This window comes from Neophocaena asiaeorientalis, unplaced genomic scaffold (assembly GCF_003031525.2).
Source record: "Neophocaena asiaeorientalis asiaeorientalis breed wild unplaced genomic scaffold, Neophocaena_asiaeorientalis_V1.1 scaffold77, whole genome shotgun sequence".
In the NCBI taxonomy this organism is placed as follows: domain Eukaryota; kingdom Metazoa; phylum Chordata; class Mammalia; order Artiodactyla; family Phocoenidae; genus Neophocaena; species Neophocaena asiaeorientalis.
In genome coordinates, this window is record NW_020174645.1 from 6,096,155 (window position 1) to 6,116,572 (window position 20,418).

Sequence of the window (20,418 nt, forward strand, 5' to 3'; positions counted from 1 at the left end):
ATTAGGAACTCAGTGATAACACGGCTCAGACACAGCGACTGTCTGCACACACTTGGCTCTCGGCCTGGGGATATCTTGTTTCTAGAGTCCAGTGGGGTCCCCCCAAAGTCCCTGCCATCTTCTGTTACAGAGCAGGGGCAGCCTGGATCACAGCTGCTCACGAGGCTCCCCCAGGACAGTTTCACATGTCAACTTCTAGAGAGGTCACCTCTTCCTAAAAGGGAAACGCTACAAGGAATCAATTGTTCGGATCTCAGTCTCTATAGGAGAAACTCTTCACGGAGCCAGATGGAGGGAGAGAGGGTCAGGTCACGGGCGCCTAACTGGATATGGGCACCAGCCCGAGAGTCTCTTAATGGCAGAGAGCCATGCCTCACTCAGCTCAGCTGTCCCAGCAGCTGGTAACCAACTTGAGTGCTGAGTAAAAAGTAAAAGAAATACACGGAACCTCCTCTTCTTAGCGATCTGCGTTTTTCTTTGCTGTCTCACTGGCCCAGTCTTAACTGGTCAAGACAGAGCCCGCTGCACACAAGGTTATCTGGGCCTTAGGCAGGAGCATACGTTTACTGATAGAGTCTCCCACTTCACGGACACCTAAGGATGCTTCCAAGGAGGGCTAGGATAACTTCTTTACACATTATGTGTGAGCTCACCGCTGGATCTAGTCACCCCTAGCACTTTGCTTATGGCTGCAAAGGTCTGAGGAACAGTCTAGTACCCCTTCCCCCAAGTTCCCTCTACCTGAGCAGGTGGGCTGTTGTGATCTGGTGCAGGCCCTGAGGCGGGTGCAGGCAGCATGGAGCTGAAAATGGAGCGGCTGGAAGAGAAGAGGTCTGAAAGACAACATCAGGGGCTTGTGAGCTCTGTGCCCATCACTCCACTGCATTAAGACCCAAACAAATCAGGCACTGAACCCCACCTTACTCAGAGGAATGCCATGGCTAGAGGGCATCTCCCCGCCCCCCCCACCACGAGGTAACTCTGCAGAAGGAGGCCCTCTGCTTGGAGCTGCACAGGCTGGCAACCAGTGGGGCCTCTGAAACACTCCCAGGCCTGGGTGGCACCCGCTTTTACAGTGGCAGGACCAGTTCTAACTGCAGGAAACGGCGAGGAGGTGGCTGTGTCATCAGCGCACTCTGCTGCCTAGTGGGAGAACTGCTTACAGTCAAAGCCAAACCAGAGGCTCTGAGACGTGGAGGAGGAGACGGAACGACATCCCAGAAACACTTTCCAGGCCTTGCAGCTACTAGCAAAAAAAAAAAAGTTCTGGAAAAATTCTAAGTCCTCTCCCTGGTCCATTCTAACAGTTGCCTCTATGACAGGGAAGCAACATCCACGTTGTCCTGGGTAAAGGGAGATGCAGGTAGCCGTGCTCTTTCTCTGCCCCAAGTCCTCACCCTGGAAAGGCTCAAAAGTGTCCATAAAGTCCAGGTTGGGCTGCAAAGGAATCAGCCCCGGTTGAATCATGTCTGCATTTCCCAGATGTGCTGTAAGAATCAGAAAGGAGACAGGGGAATCATTTTGCCTTCTCAGACCATGTGCTGTAGGAACATATTAAGGGCCTGGAATGCATCTTCCTGGCCCTGCTCACATTCTAGATTCTTCCGAGGAGAAACGTAGGCCACTGGCTGGGATTTCTCATCAGTTCATGGGCATCGTCCGCCCTCAGAGGGCAGGAAAGAGAGTTTTCGTAGGAAAGGTAAACTGAGTATCTGGGAACAGACACCCCCCAGAAGCCATGAGCAGCTATGCAGAGACCCCGGGTTCTAATTTCAGCCTGTGGGCTCTTCCCTGAGGGGTTAACTGGACAGCTGCACGCTGCCAGGTGAGAGGCCAGCCCAGGAGTGCGAATGATTTTCCTGAGAGTGAGTCACAGGCCCTGTCACGCGCCCCAGGCCCCTGTCCTCTGCTGAGGGACAGTATCAGAAATGTGAAACTGGTTCAGACCAAACCTCCACTGTTCCCTGGCGGTGGCACCACGGGCCTGACGGGGCCCTCACACAGCAAGGAGGCTGGTCAACCCTTCTCCTCACTGCTCACCCTACACAAGCGACAGCAGCTCAGGGACGGCCCCGAGGCAGAGCCTGCCCTGGGGGCCCGGTGGAGAAGGCAACATTTCCAGTCTAGAGTCTAGGGGCGGGTTACCTATTTCGCGCGGGTTGGGCCAGGCCACGGGCGGGTGCGAGGAAAGCGTGGAGAAGAGGGTGTCGCTGAATTCCGACATGAGCATGTCTGTGTTCAGCAGCGTGTCCTCCTCCATGGGGACTGGGGTCTTCCAGCCATCCCCGTGCTTGTGCCAATAAAGCATGTCATCGTCCTGCCACCGACGGGGGGGGAGGACAAACCAAAGGGGCAAGAGTGACTCGGGGGTTCCCAGCACATCACATCAGGGAAATACGCTGTACTGTTTCACAGAGCAGCCAGGGTTCCCGTATAAGAGATGAGGCAAGGGGGTGGGGAACTGCAGGGAGAAACCCCCTCCAGCCCCCCAGCAGAGAACTGGCTCATTTCCTTCACATCCTTCACGTGAGGAGGTGGGGGGGCCCTCCTCTAGCCCCAGGGTGCACAGGGGCTACCTGCTGCTGCAGTGCTGGGCCACCCAAGTCACTGCTGTTTCTTGTCAAAGGGGGAGGTCCCATGAGGGTCCTCATGGCCCCCAAGCTCACACACCTGGGCCAGGCTGGAGAGGTCCTCATCCTTGTGCTGCTGGAGCTGTGGAAAAAGGACGGAGAGGACCAAGGTGGTCGCTCAGGGCCCAGGCAGGGGACGACGCCCTCGGCCTCTCCTTCCTGGAAGGGGCTAACCTCCAGAAACATCTAGGCCTTCTCTCTCTGGGAGGCGGGCGGGGAGAGGGATCCTGCCCCTGCCATCGCCAGGCCAACGCTGGACACAGATGAGATTCCCAGCCAGCGTTTGTGGAAATAAAGAGCCCTGGCTCCTAGCTGGAGAAACTGAGAGCAAAGGGGTCACACGACCAAAGCAGGCCACCACTTGGGCTGGGCTAGAATGCTGGGCCAAGGAGAGGGGTGGCCAGCTCCGGGCCACAGCCTTGGGGGCCAGTGTTCTGAATCCGGGCTCACGCCTTCCCTCCCCTACGGGGCTTCCTGAACGTGCTCTCTTTGGAGCCCGAGCCAGATACCCTTTTCTTGAAGTAGGTTCTCCACTTGTGATACTCCCGGATCACGATCTCAATGCGGCTTTTCCAGTACTTCCCTTCCGTGGTGATGGCCTGTGGGGAGACGCAGGGCAGAGTGAGCAGTGGTGCTGGAAGAGCCGCCCTGCCAAGAAGCAAGCGTCTGTCTCTGGAAGTCAGGTCCGGGCAATCCAGCTCCGAGAAGCAGGCTGCCTGCCTGCGGCTTCGTCCACAGAGTGCGTCCCGCCTCTGCTGGGCCACGCCTGGCCTCTGAGTGAAGGGGAGCTTTCATTTCATGGCCCACGATAACCCAGGGGGCTTCGGGGGCCCAGGTCCTGGAGGCTGGACCGCAGCAGGGGTCAGACAGAGTGCCTGGCAGGGGAGAAGCACAGAGTTCCCGGCGCTGGAAGAACCTCCAGAGACCCAGGCTAGCTCTCAAATGCCCTTAGCCTCCGCCACGTTTCCAAAGGGTGAAAACAAACAGCCCATCACAGAAGGTTCAGGTGGAAAGTGACCTCTAAGATACAGTTCAGCCTCCCCACTATGCAGGGCGGGGAGCCCCTTCCACAGCAGCCTTGAAGACCTCTGGTGACGAGGCATTCACGACGGCCTCCGAGAGCCCACCTCACCTTCAGATTCCTTTATTTTTTTTAATGGCTGGAAAATATTAAATCAAGTCCCAGATATCCTATCATAAATCCCACATAATTTCACCCAAGAATACTTCACTGTGTGTTTCTGACACTGAAGAATGTTCACCGTGAATAATGCAATATTATTACCAGACCGAAAAAAGTGATATTCCTTAATACTAACACCAGATCATGTCCTATGGCTCCCAACTGTCTTTCATTAGGTTACCTTCCAAGTTTTCCCCTTTTCATGGTAACAGTGAGACATGCTTGGACAAAGCTAAAAAGATGCAGAAGAGTAAAAAGTGAAAGAAGAATCTTTCCTCCTCCTCACTCTAATCCCACGAGGAAACAATTTCTGTATATCCTTCAAGACACTTCCTATGCATGTACAATCATACAGACACACGCTTTAAAAAATTAACCTGAAGATACTCCAATACTGTTGTGCAACTTGCTTTTATTCATTTACTATTTCTTCAACATCTTTCCCTCTCAGTATATAAAGATCTCGAGTTCATTCTTTAATAGTTAAAGATGTCTGCCTTGTAAGCAGTCAAGATCCCTCCCCGTGGGACATCCCTGGTGGCGCAGTGGTTAAGAATCTGCCTGCCAACTCAGGGTCCATGGGTTCGAGCCCTGGTCCGGGAAGATCCCACATGCCGCGGAGCAACTAAGCCCGTGCGCCACAACTACTGAGCCTGTGCTCTAGAGCCCACGAGCCACAGCTACTGAGCCCGCGAGCCACAGCCACTGAAGCCTGCACACCTAGAGCCCGTGCTCCACAACAAGAGAAGCCACCGCAATGAGAAGCCCGCGCGCTACAACGAAAAGTAGCCCTCGCTCGCCGCAACTAGAGAAAGCCCGCACACAGCAACAAAGACCCAACGCAGCCAAAAATAAATAAAAATTAAAAAAAAGAAAAGATTCCCTTCCCGTTGACTTCCAGAGAAATACTGACATTAAAAGAAAGTAGAGGGTAAGTCCCGGTTGGAGGACCTCCTCAGTCCTGGGTCAGCCCGGTCTGAGAAGGTGGGAGCCTCTGTGGGCTGTCAGAGGCCACCTGCCCTCCGCATCGCCATCGCTTCTCAGGGTCAAAACAGCTGCCAGGACAGCACAGCCCCAGCACCCTGTCCTGCGTCCTCCCTCTGCGGGATCCAGAGCCCTCGGTCCCACCCTTGTGAGTCACCTCCTCCCAAGTGAGGGCCCATCACATGCCAAGTACCTCTGGCCGCCGGTGCTCGTCCACTTCCACAGAGCCGTCCAGCGGAGTGACAAAGTGGCACACGGGGTTCTTGCGCTTCTCCAAATCTGGGCGGGGAGAGGGTGAGACAGCGTCACTGCGGCAGAGACCCCCGCAGGAGCTCCGCCTCTTCTGTTCACACCCCGCCCCTCAGGGGGGACCCTTAAGGGTTCTTTCCTTCTCCTTCCCTTGGAAAATGAGATTTCAGGGAAATAAAGGGGTCCAGGTCCAAGGAAAAGAGTCTGGCAGTGATGTGTGGGCGAGAAAGGGAGTCTGGCTGATCAAGAGAAACACCGGCCTGAGCCTAGGGGACCCCGAGCACGCCGATCTCCTGTAGAAGTCACCAGACCCACCTGTACCCAAGCCAGCTGGACACAGGACGCGGCCTGGGCCGGCATCGTCTCAGACCTGCTGAAAACAGGAACTGTTCCCCGACTCTCCAAATGTCACCTCTCGGCTGTACACCCGTCCCTCCTCCTCTGCCTTTACAACACTGAGCACACTAGGTTGGGAGCAATCGGCCTACACTTCCGCCTCCTGCAGACGCTTGGCTGGGCCCCCAGTGCCGATGGCAATAAGGGTCCAGTTCACTCGGATTTGGACGCACACGGCCCGAGAGAGACTTCTGTTTGACACACAATGTTACAAGAGCAGGCTCCGGGGCCCCGAGGTGCAGAGGCCTCCTGGTGGCAGAACCTGGAGGGTCTTCGGCCCAGCCACGCGGCACTTACACTGCATGTACCATGCCCGCCAGATGGCATTGTTGAGCCGGATCTTGTCTCTCCACTGGAGCTTCAGGCCCTTGAAATTCTTCCACTTCGGAGACACCAACTTCCCACTGAAAGGTACAATGAAGAGGGGAAACTCAGTGGTTTCTCTGAAAATGGAATGAAATCACAAAGTGCCTCCCAATCCTTCCAGGCCTCGAAACTCTGGATTAACCCATGCAAGCCACAGGCCAGGCTTGATAGGGTACACAAGGCACTTTAGGATTTCTTCAAAGTGATACGGATGGGGTACAGGGGGCAATGGTGTTGGTATGGAGGAATCAGGATCGGCCATGGGTAGGTAACTGCTGGAGTGAGGTGATGCTACACGGGGTTCACTAACCTATTCTGTCTACTTTCGAATATCTTTAAAATTTTCCATAATTAAAAGTTAAAAATCTGCTGATTTTGCCTCATACGTGTATCAAATCATCACGTTGTACACCTTAAACTTAAACAACGTTATATGTCAATTTTATCTCAGTAAAGTTGGGGGAAGGAAAAAAGAAATCTGCTGACCACCGAACGAAAGCCAGCCCGCTTGAACCTGGTCTCGGCCACCTCCTTTGCCACCAGTCCCCCTGAGGCACTTACAGTCCAGGCACACAAACGTCCCACTGGCCTCAGAACCTGGCGGGGCTCTCTCCTGCCTCCAGGCCCCTGTGCTTGCGTTCCTCACTCTGCACAGACCTCCCTCCGCCCCTGGCCACCCACTCATCCTTCCAAATGATGCTCAAACATCATCCCCTCCGAGCCAGCACCGGCCTCTCCCAGGCTGCCGCCAATCCCTTCAGGACCCCTGAGCACTGTTCACACCTCAAAGATAGCACTCATCCACTCCCCGTGTAGCAATGTGTCCCCACACCTCCTGCCACTAGACTGCAGCTTCTCGAGGGGAGGGCCCTTCCGGCACCCCCATCTGAAGCACCCAGCACAGGACATGGCACAGGGCAGGGGCTCGTATAATAATTCTTCACTGAATGACTTAAAGGGCCCTTGCAAACAAAGCTAACGGCAGGCAAGGAATGCTGCCTGGTGGCACAGGCTTCTCAGATAGTTTAGTTTTTCAAGGGCTGTGCCAGGAGCCACCTTTGAGCAGCTGGCATAGGGCTTCCCCTCTTCAGATGGCTTGAGATGGGCAAGGCATGGTCACTGGTCCATACAAAGGGGGTTCTGTGGGTTCTACATCACTGCAGGCCACAGCCCTGCCCCTTCTCCAAACCCACTCAGAAATTCCATGTGACAAGCAGTCACAACATCTGGGGTCTTCAAAGACGCACTGCCTGAGCGATAAACATTCCCTGAACCCAAACACCTGGTTTATAAAGCAGAAGTCCCTGGCGCTGCACCTGGCAAACCTCATGCCCCCGCCGCAATTCAACCCAGCCCTGGCCTAGGCTTTGGAAGAAGGCTGTGACCCACCCCCAGAGAAAACGTCACAGCAAGTCCTCTGAGAATCTGAGGGACAGACAGACAGAAGCCACCTCAGCTCAAAGGGTCAGGGGTTTCGAGCCCGTCACACGCCTTCCTCCTCCCACCTCTCCCCGGTCCAAAGGCACTTCCACCCCAGCTGTCACCTACGTTTAACAGCCAGCAGCCCAGTGTTCCTGAGCCTCTGTGGCACGACTGCGTACTGGCTGTGAACTTTCACAGTCACTTAATCTCTCTGACACACCGGTTTCCTGGGTAAAATTAGAATAACACCATTGCCTCCAGTGTTTTAATAAGGATTAGATGTACACACACACACACGTGCACACGCACACGTTCTTAGACACACAGGACAGGTAAACCCTAAGGTAAAATGTAAAGGTAAGCTATTAATAACCACCTCAGTGATCTGGATTTAAGTTATTTTCCGAAGGCCTGGCTTTTAACACCTCCTGACTTGAAAAGTCCTCTCTTTCGTGTTTGCCACCACTGTCGTGGGGTGCCTCTTCCCCACAGGAAGAAAAGGTGACACCCACGGGACCCCTCTCGACACCAGCGAGCAGAGACCAGGGCAAAGGTCAGCCTTGACCCCCGCACAGCTGCAGAGCCACTCGCTTCCTCAGGGCCCGGAAGGCAGGCCTGGGTCCATCTACTCACTCGACAAGCGTTGAGGACCTACTGTGTGTCGTGCACACGCTAGGAGGGGAGGAAAAGGATGGGTGAGGCGGACGAGGTCCCGGCCCTCATGGAGCACATGAGCTGCTGAGGCATGAGTCCTGCCTACGTGCTGCGTGCCTCGAACAAGAGCAAAGAGCTGTGGGAACACAGCATAACTAACCCTGTCTGAGCAGTCACAAGAGGCGTTCTGGAGAAGGTAACATCTCAGCTGAGGCCCAGAGGATGAGGAAACTTCAGCTAAACCGAGGAGAGGCGGAAAGGCCTGTGCTGGTCCTTCTGCCTGGCTTGACGGCCCTCAGGACAGCAACACAGGTCCGGTCAAGGCCGTAGAAAACACCCAGAATGGCAGGAGCTGCGGGGAGGGGGAGGCGGGGGGATGCTTCTAAGCCAGTCTGGAGGGCAGAGTATACACCAGAGTATATTGGTCCCGCCTCTGGGCAAACCAACCCTCTTTCCCCTCCTCTGAAAGATCTTCCAGCAACTCGTTGTCTAGCCAGGCAGGGCGTTCCTGCCTGTTCCAGAAGAAAACAAAACAGAAAATCCTTCCTACTTTTTTATTTCCTTAAGGGAAAACAAAACTTCTCTATAATTGACAGCTTCCTTATGTTGAAGGCCAGGATTCAAACACCACTTTCTCTGTGTGTCTAGCAGGACCAGAATCCTGACCCGGCATCTGCCACCTGCAGATAGCTGCCAAGGACAGAAGCAGGAGAAGAGATGGAATGGAAAACGAGGACTCCTGTGGGGAGAAACTCTGGAGTCCTGCAACGTTCCATTACTGTTTTTTTTGTTTTTTGTTTTTTGTTTTTTTTGGCCGCACCGCACGGCATGTGGGATCTTAGTTTCCTGACCAGGGATCGAACCCGTGCCCCCTGCAGTGGAAGCGCGGAGTCCTAACCTCTGGACCGCCAGGGAAGTCCCCTGCAACATTCTGTTAAGGACTGACCACCGGGCTTAATATAAACCCACCCTTACTCCTGCTTTGTTACTTAAGACAAAGTGGCTGATGTGAGCATTGAGCATCTTCCCAGAGAACTCAGACAACGGCAACAGCTTCAATTACTTACCACGAAGGGGGTGGGAAGATTCAGAGAGAGATCAAACCCTGGAGGCTAGAAACCAAATCTGATAGGGTATAGTTTGGGCTTCTCATCTTCTTCCTCCTCAACTGCTGGGATGTTTCCCTCTTCCTTGATGTTTATTTCCAACTGCTATCACCCATCAACTGAGGCTTCTGTAATATCTCAACAGCCAACAGGCGGCGCTCAACCAACGCAAAGAAGTAAGTCTGCAACCAAAACCAAAACCTAAACTGCCCGCAGAGGTAGAGAGACGTTTCCTTACTGATGGGCTCCCTGGAGCCTTTGATGTGCTGATGTCACTGTCAATCTTCAACGGGGTGAGGAGACATTCCCTATACAGACATCCGAAGACAAGGACTGGGACCCTTTCTATGGAGGTACCCCAAGTCTAGTTTCCCACGGAACATACAGGAAAGGCTGCTCCGAAGAGTTCTAAAAGGGACCGTGCGGCTCCTTGGTGGAGCTCCCTTGAGCAGGACGCCCACAAAGCAGCCATGATCGGATTCCTGCTCCCCTCAGCCCCGTCCCAGCTTCACTCGGCTTCCAGACACGGCTGATCGGGATACTTCTTAGTCTAACTCAGGGTTCTGCCATATTCTTTCTTTAAAGTGTTACCATTGGGACTTCCCTGGTGGTCCAGTGTTAGGACTTTGCCTTCCAATGCAGGGGGTGAGGGTTCAACCCCTGGTTGGGGAGCTAAGATCCCACATGGCTTGGGGCCAAAAAACCAAAACATAAAACAGAAGCAGCATTGTAACAAATTCAATAAAGACTTGAAAAATGGTCCACATCAAAAAAATCTTTAAAATAAAATAAAGTGTTACCAGAAACACATTATCAAATTTTCTAAGACCACTGGCAAGATCTCCTCCAGCCTTGCCTCCCAACCCCACCTCCTTAAACGCCTGGGAACCCACACACACACACCAGCTTCCTGATCAGAACAATGACCCTGATTCACTCCCCACTCTCCCAGTCTTACTCTGGGAAGGCCAGGGTCTGGGTCTGACTCATCCCAGCACAGTGCCTGGCACGTGGGAGGTGCGATTAAATATGGAATTACTGAGTACTAAACTTTCCATAAAGAAAAACCTTCATCCCCACCCTGCCACGGCAGCCCTTCCTAGAAGACAGGTTCATGACATGGGCAGGAAGTCTACAGCACAACAAAAGTCTGTCTCAAAACTGCCATTGGGTGGAACGAGCAAACTGAATTCTTCAGAGGTCTGGCAAGAGACTGCTTTGGAATGAAAATTAAAATGCAAGCCTTGCACAGAGAGGAGCTGGAATTAAGAAGAACGGGGGAGAGTGAGACTGGGGCAGGAACTTGGGGTTCTGCTGGTCCCAGGTAGGATTAGGTCCCAGGTCCTAATTCCTGGCCAGACCATCTCTCCAAAAGAAAGCAGGCAACGGTTCTGGGGTCTACCGGTGTGGGGCCCAGACAGTGGTGGAGTCCTTTCATTTGGTCATGCAACCACATTTGCTTGTGAGGCAATACTTCTTCACCATTCCTGATGCTTCCTGGAAACCCACGGGCAAAACGTTCCAAGGCCTATACTACCCAAAGCACTATACATATTTAATGCAATACCTATCAAAATATCCATGACATTTTTCACAGAACTAGAACAAACAATCCTAATATTTATATGGAACCATAAAAGACCCAGAATTGCCAAAGCAATCCTGAGGAAAAAGAACAAAGGAGGCATACCATCCCTGACTTTAGACAATACTACAAAGCTACAGTAATCAAAACAGCGTGGTATTGGCATAAAAACAGACACGTGGATCAATGCAACAGAATAGAGTGCCCAGAAATAACCCATACACCTATGGACAATTAATCTTTGACAAAGGAGGCAAGAATATACAATGGGGAAAAGACAGTCTCTTCAGCAAGTGCTGTTGGGAAAGTTGTACAGCCGCATGTAAATCAATGAAGCTAGAACACACCTTCACACCATACACAAAAATAAACTCACAATGCCTTAAAGACTTAAATATAAGACAAGACACCATAAAACTGCTAGAAGAGAGCACAGGCAAAACATTCTCTGACATAAATCATACCAGTGTTTTCCTAGGCCAGTCTCCCAAGGCAATAGAAATAAAAACAAAAATAAACAAATGGGACCTAATCAAACTTATAAGCTTTTGCACCACAAAGAAAACCATAAACAAAACAAAAAGACATCCTACAGGGCTTCCCTGGTGGTGCAGTGGTTGAGAGTCCGCCTGCCAATGAAGAGATACGGGTTCGTGCCCCGGGAAGATCCCACATGCCACAGAGCACCTGGTCCCGTGAGCCATGGCCGCTGAGCCTGTGCGTCCGAAGCCTGTGCTCCACAACGGGAGAGGCCACAACAGTGAGAGGCCCGCGTACCGAAAAAAAAAAAAAAAGACATCCTACAGACTGAGAGAAAATATTTGCAAATGATGTGACTGACAAGGGCTTAATTTCTAAAATATATAAACAGCTCCTACAATTCAACAACAAAAAAACAAACAACCCAATCGAAAAATGGACAGAAGACCTAAACAGACATTTCTCCAAAGAAGACATACAGATGGCCAACAGGCACATGAAAAGATGCTCATCTTCGTTAATTATTAGAGAAATGCAAATCAAAACTACAATGAGGTACGATCTCACACCAGTCAGAATGGTCATCATTAAAAAGTCTACAAATAATAAATGCTGGAGGGGGTGTGGAGAAAAGGGAACCCTCTTACACTGTTGGTGGGAATGTAAATTGGTGCAGCCACTATGTAAAACAGTATGGAGGTTCCTCAAAAAACTAAGAGTAGAACTACCATATGATCCTGCAATCCCACTCCTGGGCCTACACTCAGGCAAAACTATAATTCAAATAGATACTTACTGGACTTCCCTGGTGGCGCAGTGGTTAAGAATCCGCCTGCCAATGCAGGGGACACGGGTTCGAGCCCTGGTCCAGGAAGATCCCACATGCCGCAGAGCAACTAAGCCCACGTGCCACAACTACCGAGCCTGCGCTCTAGAGCCCGCGAGCTACAACTGCTGAGCCCACGTGCCACAACTATTGAAGCCCGCGTGCCTAGAGCCCGTGCACCGCAACAAGAGAAGCCACTGCAATGAGAAGCCCACGCACCGCAACGAAGAGTAGCCCCTGCTCGCCGCAACTAGAGAAAGCCCACGGGCAGCAATGAAGACCCAATGGAGCCAAAAATAAAATAAATAAATTCTTAAAATAATAATAAAATAAAACAAACAAACAAAAACATTCCTAGGCCTGTCTCCCCCTTACTCCCTCCCAGCTAGGTGGAGTGGGTGAGCTACGGAGTGTGGAAAGCAGCACTGACATGGGGGGCCAGGCCCTTCTCCTTTCCTCTTGTGGGAAAGCTGCCCACTGAGGGCCCAGGCCCCTCCTGTTCTGCTCCTACAGAGAGAGCCTGGGGTCAGGAAGGCCTCTCTTCGTCCCGGGCTGCCTGGAAAGACAGTCTGGGGTTCCCTTATAAGCCACATCCTCAGCTTGATCAACAATACGGAGAATAATTTAGCTAGCATCTGCTGAATCTTTTTTGTTGTGTAAAATACATGTAACATAAAAGTTACTATTTTGACCATTTAAAAATGCACAATTCAGTGGCACTCAGTACGTTCACAATGCTGTGCAGCCAGAGCTGCTACCTGGTTTCAGTGCTGTTTTCATCACCCCCAAAGGAAGCCCTGCACCTACTAGCGGTCTTTCCCCTTGGCCTCTGGCAACTACTAATCTACTTTCTGTTTCTATGGATTTCTTTCTTCTGGACATTTCACATAAACAGAACGATAAAATATGTGGCCTTTTATGTCTGGCTTCTTTAACGTAGCACAATAGTTTCAAGGGTCATCCACATTGTAGCATGTATCAGTACTTCCTTTTTATGGCTGAATCATATTCCACTGGATGGCGAGACCACATTTTGTTTATTCTTTCATCTGCTGATGGACACTTGGGTTGTTTGACGTTTTGGCCACTGTGAAGAGTGCTGGTGTGAACTGATTCCAGTTTTATTTCCCAATCGGCCCAGAATTCTGGTTAAGGGAGAGAGGTCTGATCATTACACTGGCACTGGGGACATGATGATGGGCAAAAACAACTGTGACCTTTGTTGGACGGCAAGCGGGCAACTGTCTATGAACATTTCAAAGGCACATCCCTCTGACTCACGATTCCACTGTTAGGAGTTGAGTCTGTAGACGCATTTGCACGTGGGCACAAAGTCATAAATAGAAGACATTAAACTGCAGTACTGTTTGTGGGAGCAGAAAGCTGGGAACAACACACATTTATATGTGCTGATGTACAGGCAAGATCTGCAAGATGTATTCAGTGAGAAAGAAAAACAAGGTGAAAGATATACAGGATGGCCACCATTTGTATTTGCAGCAGGGAGATATGCACACAGACACACACACACACACACACACACAGGAAGGGAGGGAGAAGGAAGGAGGAAGACAACCAGTCACTCTCAGGAAAGATACACAAGAAACAGGTAACAGTGAAGCAGTGATTTCCCGTTGGAAAGCTGCATCGCAGAATTAAGGGGGCTCAGTCAGAGAGTTAGTTTTCACTGTTTACCATTTTTTTAGTGTTTAAACATAACACAGGAATGTATTATTTTTTCAAAATAAACAAGGGAAAAAGACCAGGTATAGTCCAAGACCTTATAGGACTTCTAGTTAATTGGGGAAGGAAATTAATCACATGAACAGATATAAAACTTGCATACAAGTCAGTTTTGTGCACCAGATCCAAATATGAGGATAATAGCTAATAAGTGGTTTCTTTAATGAGTGACTGGATGAATAATGCTCAGACTGGTCTCTCTATTCCAGGACTCCGATTCTTTTTCTTCAAAAGAGCAGTCTCTATTGGCTTTCCCTGGGATCTGGGCCTGGTTCCACAGGCTGCTAGGAGCCAAAACTAACAGGCTCCAGACAGACAAAGGTTCATTGAGGAGCCACGGCGTGGGGAGCGGCCCTGTGAGCGGCATGGCAGGAGGAGGGCACCGTGTTCAATGGAACCGCCCTGGAGCCACGGGCCCTCCGCCCTGGGCCACCTGCCCAAGCAGAGTCTCCACCCGGAGAAAGCCTGTGAGGTTTTCAGGCCCTGCTCCCACGCGCAGGCGTGGGTCCTCTCACCTGCACCCCAAATTCATCCTCCTCCTGGGTCATTTGGCATCTTGTTTTCTTTTTTTTTTTTTTTTTTTAAGCGGCCATGGCTCACAGGCCCAGCCGCTCCGCGGCATGTGGGATCCTCCCCGAGCGGGGCACGAACCCGTGTTCCCTGCATCGGCAGGCGCACTCTCAACCACTGCGCCACCAGGGAAGCCCTTGTTTTCTTTTTTAACATTCAAAGAAAGTCGTATTGGAGAAGCAGGATCAGAGGGCGCTGGCAGCAAGGCAGGAATATAGGCTCCCAAGGTCCTCATTCCAGGTCTGTCCTGCTGACAAGGGGTGTGTGCATGTGGTTTGTGTGTGGGGCATGCATGTGTGTGTGTGTGGGTATGTGGGTACAGTGTGGTGTGTGTGTGTGGTATGTATGGTGTGTGCGTGAGACAGTGTGTGTGTGGGTATGCTAGTGTGTCTAGGTGTGTGTCTGCTTACATGTGTGAGCATGTTTGTGAGGACTGTGATTGTTTTGTGTAAAAAGCAGGGAGTAATCACTTATATGACCATCAAAAATTAGAGCACCATGACGGAGTTGAAAGAGGCAAAATCGGGCTAGCCGCAGCGGTGACCCCCTTTGCCCTGACTGTGAAGGACAGTGACATGTGTCCCTGCTGGGAGTGCTCCCTCCCGTGTCCCAGCCTCCCACCTGGGGACAGACACCACCATGCTTACACCATTCCCAAGCAAATAAGGAAAGAGAGTGGTGGTGGGAAAGAGAGTGGCGCTGGGCTGGTGACAACGGGAGCTGTCAGAGCCCCGCCTTTGGTAAAAAGGGTGCCGATGTCCCCTCCCCGACAGGAGAGCTGGGGACCACAGGAGGCGTGAAAGGACTGGGCCTGGTGCAGGATAAGTGCTGCCCAAATCTGGGGCATGTTGCTGAACACTGAAGTTGAGTCTTGGGCATGTTCCTGAGTGATAAAGCCTGGAGTTTCCTGTCCGATTCGAGCCACCACTGGCCTTTCAGGAAGGAGCAGGGATGCCGGGCAGGGCACCAGTTAAAGCCATAACCATATGGCTATTTGCCAGGAGAGTAAACTTGAATCCAGAACCCAGGGTGTTCCCGACTCCTCTAGACTGAGGATGGGGCCAGGCCTACAACGGGAAAAAGCGGTGTCTCACTTCAACTGCATCACTTGTTAAAAAAATACTTTAAAAAATCTGCATATTAGCTATGTGTCTCTTTTACTTTATGAGCTATCTGTGCCCTCTGTCTTCTAAAAAGCTTTTTATTTTGAAATAATTATACACTCACAGGAAGTAAAAAAAAATAGTACAAAGTGTCCCATGGACCCTTTGCCCAGCCTTCCTCGGTGGTGGCACCTTCTCTAGATGTAGCACAACCTCAAAACCAGGAAACCAGCTTTGGGAACGTTGTTACTTAGACGACAGCTCTTATTCAGTTTTCACCATCCGTTGAAGTGTCAGTTGTTTTTTTCTTGCTATTTTATATTGGTAATACTATAATATTAATGATATTAACGCTTTGTGATATTTCTGCCAATGTTTCCCCTAGGTTTTGGTTTTTACTTCTTTTTATAGCATGTCTTTGAATAAGTAGGTTATATTTTTGTGTAGTCATATCTACTGGTCTTTAGAATTTCTTTTATTGCTTCCCTGCCTGCCCACCCACCCTATCCAGAGATTTACTTTTCATTTTAATCTCTTTTTTAGCCTTTTTAGTCTTATCTGATTTTTAAATAAATTATATACTCACATTGAAAGAAAATTCAAACAACACAGAACAGTACAAAGAACAAAAGCAAAGTCACCTGCAATTCCACCACCTAGAGATCACTATTGTTTAAATTTTGGTGATAACATTGTGTAGTGAAGAAATAACCTTATTCAAAGAGAAGTCTAGCCCTTGCCCTCATCTCCTGAGGGGTAACCTCTAGGCCGCTGGAATGTCCTGCCCAACAGGAGTATCTGCGTTTGCCTGGGGCTTTGGCCACAGGACAACCTCACTATGTAATTACAATGGGGGCTCTGGAGCAGGGGGTGTCAGTTCCAATCTCCAGAGGAACCCATGACTAAAGGTATCAGCCATCTCTGGAGGGTCTGGAGACTAGAGGCCAGCCACACAGACAGTGATCCGGCCCCCACAGAAACTCTGAAGACCAAAGACTCAGGTGAGCTTCCCTGGTTGACAGCATCACATATCGTGGCCGGAGGGAGGTAACACCATCCACTGGGAGAGGACAACCAGATGCACCACATTTGGACCCCTCTTGGACTCTGCCCTATGCATGGCTTCCCTTGGCTGATTTAATCTGAATCTTGTCCCTGAGATAAACTGTAAGCATGAGCATAACAGTGTTCAGTGAGTTCTGTGAGTCCTTCTAGCAATTACAGAACCTGAGGATGGTTTTGGGAACTTGCAATTGGTGTTAGAAGTGAGCGAAGTCTTGGGAAATTCCCCGGCAGTCCAGTGGTTAGGACTCCACGCTTTCATGCCGTGGGCCCAGGTTCAATCCCAGGTCGGGGAACTAAGATCCCACGAGCTGTGACACATGGCCAAAAAAAAAAAAGGGAGTTGTGGACTACTCTCTGCCACTTTGCAGTTGGCCCTAAATCCTTACAATATATATTTATTAGATTATGTATATATGTGTATATTTATTCAGATTAAAACATATGAAAAAAGTATTTAACTATATGGAATTATTTTGTTTTATAATTCACTTACAGGTCATGGACATCTTATTATAGTTATATACAGCTTTTATTGGTTACAAAATATTCCATTATATACATTTGTCACAATCTACTTAACCACTTTTCAATAAATAGGATTCGTTTATATTAATGGACATACATTGTTTCTGTTTTTCACTATTATAAACATACTGCTTCGATGACCATACTGCTACTTACATTTTTGTGCAACTGCACGACTGTTTCTGTGAGATAAATTCCTAGAAATTGGAAAGCTGAATCAGAAGGTATTTGTACATTTATAATTTTGTAATAGTCAAAGAATTTTTCAAGGTTTATACTAATTTACACTCCTAATAGCAGTGAATAGTACCTACTTCCCCAAACAATTACTCAAATTAGTTATTTAAAGATTTTTTTTTTTGATGTGGACCATTTTTAAAGTCTTTATTGAATTTGTTACAATATTGCTTCTGTTTTATGTTTTGGTTTTTTGGTCCTGAGGCATGTGGGATCTCAGCTCCCTGACCAGAGATCCAACCCGCATCCCTTGCATTGGAAGGCGAAGTCTCAACCACTGAACCACCAGGGAAGTCCCAGTGTCTGCTAATCTTACAAACAAAAATCTATATCACTAATTTTTAGTTCTCACTTATTAGTATTTTTTATGTTTATTGGCCATTGGATTTTTTAATGTTAACTGTCTGCATGTCTTCTGCTCGATTTCTGTTGTTTGAAAGCTCTTAATTTGGTGGAAATGTCTGCCACACACATGGCAGAGTTAATGTGTCCGTCTTGACTATTTATCTTTGCCTCGACTATTTCTGATGTGCTTTGTTTTGCTTTTTTCCTCTACTTAGCTTTTTAATGTATGGTGAGTTTTTGTTGTTATTGTTTTAGTTGACATTGTTCATTAATGCAATCAAAATTTTAAAGTCCTTTCTTTTATGTTTCTATCTTTTGTGTCATAATTAAAAGGGCTTTTCCATCCCAAGACTGTGAAAACACTTATCTATGTTTTCTTCTTGTTCTTTCATAGCTTCACCTTTTACATCCTTTGCTCCATCTGAAAGTTGTTTTGGTTTCATGAAGATACTGGGATCCTGCTTCAGTCAATGGTTCCTACCTATTTATTCACTCAGTAATTCATCCTTCCCCTGTTAGACTAAAAAATCATCGCCATCATACACCACATTCTCATATATAATACCTGGGACCACTTCTGAGCACCCCAGTTCTTTTGGTGCTTTGTGCCTATGTTTTAAATGGTTTTACTTTTTACATTTAACTCTGACTCATCTGGGGGAAAAATCAATTTAGCTCTTTATACAGCTCACCAAAATAAATTCCGAAAGGCTATCTGATTATCTCATCTTCCCTCACTAATTTATGACACTTCCATTAACATATATTAAATTATAATATACACTAGGGTCTGTTCTGGGGCCTCATATCACTGATTCGTGTCGAATCCTGTCTCAGTATTACAGTGATTTAATAACTATAAATCTGTGATACACTTTACTACCTAGGTAGTGTTAGTCCCCAGTATTTAAAAAAAAATTTTATTTATTTATTTTGGCTGCCCCGGCTCTTAGTTGCAGCATACAGACTTCTTAGTTGAGGCATGAGGACTTCTTAGTTGTGGCATGTGGACTTCTTAGCTGTGGCATGTGAACTCTTAGTTGTGGCATGCATGTGGGATCTAGTTCCCTGACCAGGCATGGAACCCAGGCCCCCTGCACTGGGAGCGTGGAGTCTTACCCACTGGGCCACCAGGGAAGTCCCTGGTCCCATCATTTTTTTTTTTTTTTTTTGCGGTATGCGGGCCTCTCACTGTTGTGGCCTCTCCCGTCGCGGAGCACAGGCTCCGGCTGGCAGGCTCAGCGGCCATGGCTCCAGGGCCCAGCCGCTCCACGGCACATGGGATCCTCCCGGACCGGGGCACGAACCCGTGTCCCCTGCATTGGCAGGCGGACTCTCAACCACTGCACCACCAGGGAAGCCCCCCATCATTTTTTAAAACAAATTTTAGAATCTTTGCCTATTTATTCCTCCATGTTCCAACTTTACAATCATGTTGTCAAATCTCAAAAGAAAACTATTCTGGCATTTTGATTGGAGTTGCACTTAACAAATACACTACACAGTGTGTGTCCACCACTGACCATTCCAGCTGGGTCATCTCCATCCTAGACTGGCCTATGTTTCTCTACTTATTCGAACAACTTAACCTATTTAAAAATAGGTTTTTTTAAAAACCTGAAGCTGTCTTCTGTAATTTTCTTCATAAACGTCCTTCGCATTTCTAATCATAATACGCAGAATAATGTCAAAAGAAAGTTTAAAAAGTGAAGCCAGCAAAACAAAACAAAATCACAGTTACACACCCAAACACAAGCACTATTCGCACTTTATTGTATTCAGCACAGCACCTGCAGCTGATATGGTAACTGCCACCCTCACCCGGATCAAAGTGGCCAACCCACAGATATAAGTGAGAGGTTTCTATTATATTCAGTACCAGGAATAACCAACTACCTGCAAAGAATACAGCCTTTCCCTAGCACTTTCATCCACGTACAGGAAAAGGTAATTAATAGGTTCAAGTATTCACCAAGGTTAAGATTTTTATGTAAAGAGTGGAAGAACTCCACCCCATCTCGGACACCTGGTGTAAAGAGGAAGTAAATTAACAGAGGTCTCCAGCCAGAGTACACACCTGGAGTCAAGAAACTGGCTGCCAGAGATATAACAGAAATAGATCACGCTTGCAAATGTTTCTGAGTTCCTAGGAAGACTGGCAAGAAACAACTTTGTTAGTATCACCATTATTAGCCATTTTTGAGGCACCGCCAGCTACATAACCTACTTAAAAGGCAGAGAAATCTGAAGCTGTCTGATGCATTTCAAAGGATAAGGTAACATCCTCCGGGTAGCCAAGACCTATAAATAGGCTTTAAAAAGCATTGGGTCCTTTTTTAAAAGTCAACGTTGGCTATTAAAAAAAACCCATGGAATCTGTTCTTTATTGAATTTGAAACTTCAAACCTTTGACAATAACCTTGACAACGTAACTAGGATCACAGTGACATTACGGGTAAATTAACTGAAGTTGCTCTGGGTACACCTAACAAATCTAACCTTTCTGGGGCCAGAAGCTGAAGCCAATCGTTAATTCTCTGTAGTACCTACCATAATGCCCTGTGTAAAACAGTGCTTAACACCAGAAACGGGTTGATGGTAAGAACTGGAATGTTTTCAGGCTGCACATGGGCTATACACAGCATGAATACCGTAGCCAGAGTAATCTGGCTCAAATACCACTTTCTTCGTGACACTACCCTGATTCATCCACCCAAATCTGTTATCTAGGACTGTCCTAGGTGCAGAGCAGTGAACAAAACCAAGTCCCTAGCCTCGTGGAGCTTATATGCTCCGGAGAATGACAGACAGGCAGGCGACCACAGGCCTGCGGTGTTCGGAGGTCCTCAGTGGTATGGGGCAAAAGCTAGGGGATGGGGAGCCGGGAGGCAGGGTGTAAACGGGTCCCCGCCAAACTCCGCCAGGCTTCCTCTTTGGGCTCCTCCCCTC

General features: G+C 48.9%; 1 protein-coding gene across 3 annotated transcripts in view; it reads right to left on the reverse strand.

Moving 5' to 3' along the window:
- The window catches only part of MLXIP (MLX interacting protein), a 59,643-nt gene that overhangs the window by 11,809 nt on the left and 27,416 nt on the right, over positions 1-20,418 (reverse strand). For all 3 annotated transcript variants that reach the window (XM_024758543.1, XM_024758542.1, XM_024758541.1), the window contains exons 2-8: positions 5,740-5,846; positions 4,991-5,076; positions 3,140-3,229; positions 2,671-2,712; positions 2,146-2,317; positions 1,398-1,487; positions 742-833 (exon numbers count right to left, since the gene is read on the reverse strand). In XM_024758543.1, coding sequence (XP_024614311.1) covers positions 742-833; positions 1,398-1,487; positions 2,146-2,317; positions 2,671-2,712; positions 3,140-3,229; positions 4,991-5,076; positions 5,740-5,846 — 679 coding nt within the window. The remainder of the gene's footprint in view (positions 1-741; positions 834-1,397; positions 1,488-2,145; positions 2,318-2,670; positions 2,713-3,139; positions 3,230-4,990; positions 5,077-5,739; positions 5,847-20,418) is intronic.